Here is a 2,272-nt window from a genome sequence, read left to right as displayed (position 1 = left end):
TGACCGTCCTGGTTGACCTTTGTTGCTCGAATAACTGCACGAATTGTATCGTTATCACGAATGGCATCTGATAAACGTTTCATGACAACAACACCGATACCCTCGCCTCTACCATAACCATTGGCTCGAGAGTCGAAAGTGAAGCATTTACCATCAGGGCTTAGGAAATTCAGAGCTGTCATAGGCATCATCGTATTTGGCGTAAGAATCATGCCAGCCCCAGCGGCAATCGCCTAAAAACTTGTCAGAATCGCACGAACAGAAATGGTGGATATTGCACCTACAAGTGATGTCTCTTTTGCCCGGAGGCTCTGCGAGGCAAGGTGAACAGACACAAGACTGCCACTGCAGCCTGTGTCAATAGTCATGCTCGGGCCATGAAGGTTGAAGAAGTGCGAGATTCGATTTGCCATTATGGCAATGCCGTTTCCAGTAGCAGCGTACTGAGGCTGCCAATCAGGATCTCGGAGACAGACTTGCTCGTAATCTAGCAGGATTAGCAAGGAGTTCCGGCAGATATCGAAAATACTTACCTTTGACAAAAGAACCGACGTACACAGCCGCATCGCTGCCGTCGATATCTTCTTTGCGGATTCCCGCTAAAGTTCCATCGTCAGTTTCGACCAGTATAGATAAGCACTTGGTAGACCGACCATTTTCAAGTGCCTCATATGAAGCCTCAAGGAGAATTCGTTGTTGGGGGTCGATAGCTTTGGCATCTTCCGCGGAAATTGAGAAGAACTTGAGGAAAGAGCAATGTTAACCGAGTAACTATAGCAACTACGAGCCACAGGACCGAAACTTACGGAAGCATCAAAAGAAGCAAAATTGCCCTTGATGAAATGAGCTCCTCGGAAAGAAATCTGTTCAAGTTAGGTATATCATTCAGTCATGTTATACCGACCACAAGTATGTTGTCTTTAACTTACACTGCCCTGTCGATCACCACTAGGATGATAGTACCCGTCGATGTTGAGACGGTCTTTGGGGAATTCAGACCACTGAGACTCTCCACGCTCCAAAACTTTCCAAAGTTCTTCTGGGGAAGAGGCATCGCCAGGGAATCGCAGACCAATGCCTACGATGGCAATGTCGTCCTCCATGACGTCCAAAGCACACCTCCAAAGACACAATGCAAAACAAGTCGGTAGCAAAATCTTACTTTATCCTCTCTTTCTTTCAAAAATATCCAGGATGAATCAAGATAGGACGCAGCGGTAAGGGTTTTGTTGGTAGCAAAAATGTCCCTGGTGAAGAAGAGGAAGGGAAGGAAAGACAATTCCAGCAGGTCGATTCTAAGATTCCAAGACTATGAGAATAACTGGATACCATACCCAGTGAATCACTGACTGCCAGTCTGCCAGTGTCAGAGGGATGGATATCTGCCAGTGTACGCAATGCCAAGAATCGGTAAAGAGTTTAGATTTAATGCGGGAAGTCGAGGTAGGTACTTAGCACTGGCAGACAGATACTGAGGTCTTATCGGAATTTCACTCGGAATACACTTAGGCAATGAGAGAGAAAGAAGAGCCTGGAAATGGTCAGGTTCAAAGGATTTTCTAGTGATGATAACTAGATATTATCTATCCTTGTGTTTGTGGCCAGAATGAAAGAAAGGGGGCGGGAATTCATATTTGACTCTCTCCATGGATCAAACAATAGCAACCGGGCCTATATCATCGCCTTGTTGAACTATGTTTCAAGAAGTAAATAGGGCCGATGCCGTCATTGATGCTTTACGCCCCATGCCTTCTAAGGGCCGCCGTCCGTGTCATAGTCGGTGTGAACCATCTGAAGGCATCTTTTTTTATGCCAAGAACTGCAGGAAGGCTTAGATCAAAGATCACCCTCTTGATGTTCTTTGTGTATGATTTTATGATAGTGGGAAAACAGATTGTCAGGTTCCTTGTTGACGGCACTTTGCTCTGGATGGAGGCTTGCTGCAATATCCCGTTAAGTCTAGAAGACAACGTGCTTCTTTCAATCGGTCTAGAATCTTTACCGCCCTTTCAGATGAACTTCATACAACTCTCTACAAAGTTCTGCTTATTTGACGTGCCGCCTTGCCTATCAAGCTTTGTTCCAATGCTTAACAGGGCATATCTAGAGCAGAATGCGGGAAAGGAACGGATCAGATGCATACTCATGAATTGCTCCGAATAGTTGTTCAAGACAAAGAAGTAAATCATACATTACCTTTGTCTATAAGAGTGCAGTGGGACACCCCAAATCTAGGAACATTGGAACCAGCTTAATGTTCATTGGGTTTCGA

At 45.2% G+C, this 2,272-nt stretch overlaps 1 protein-coding gene across 1 annotated transcript; it reads right to left on the bottom strand.

Moving 5' to 3' along the window:
* Nucleotides 1-1,103, bottom strand: FTJAE_13954 (polyketide synthase; the record flags this gene model as incomplete). Its single annotated transcript, XM_037347145.1, has 5 exons — nucleotides 1-233; nucleotides 285-487; nucleotides 534-741; nucleotides 807-863; nucleotides 930-1,103. Coding segments are annotated over 5 exons (875 nt in total), but the record flags the coding sequence as incomplete, so codon positions are not given.
* Nucleotides 1,104-2,272: the final 1,169 nt, after the last annotated feature.

The sequence above is a fragment of the Fusarium tjaetaba genome (assembly GCF_013396195.1).
Source record: "Fusarium tjaetaba strain NRRL 66243 chromosome Unknown NRRL66243_c0000503, whole genome shotgun sequence".
Lineage (NCBI taxonomy): Eukaryota > Fungi > Ascomycota > Sordariomycetes > Hypocreales > Nectriaceae > Fusarium > Fusarium tjaetaba.
The sequence above is the reverse complement of the archived record's forward strand: the minus strand, read 5'-3'. Positions and strand labels throughout refer to the sequence as shown.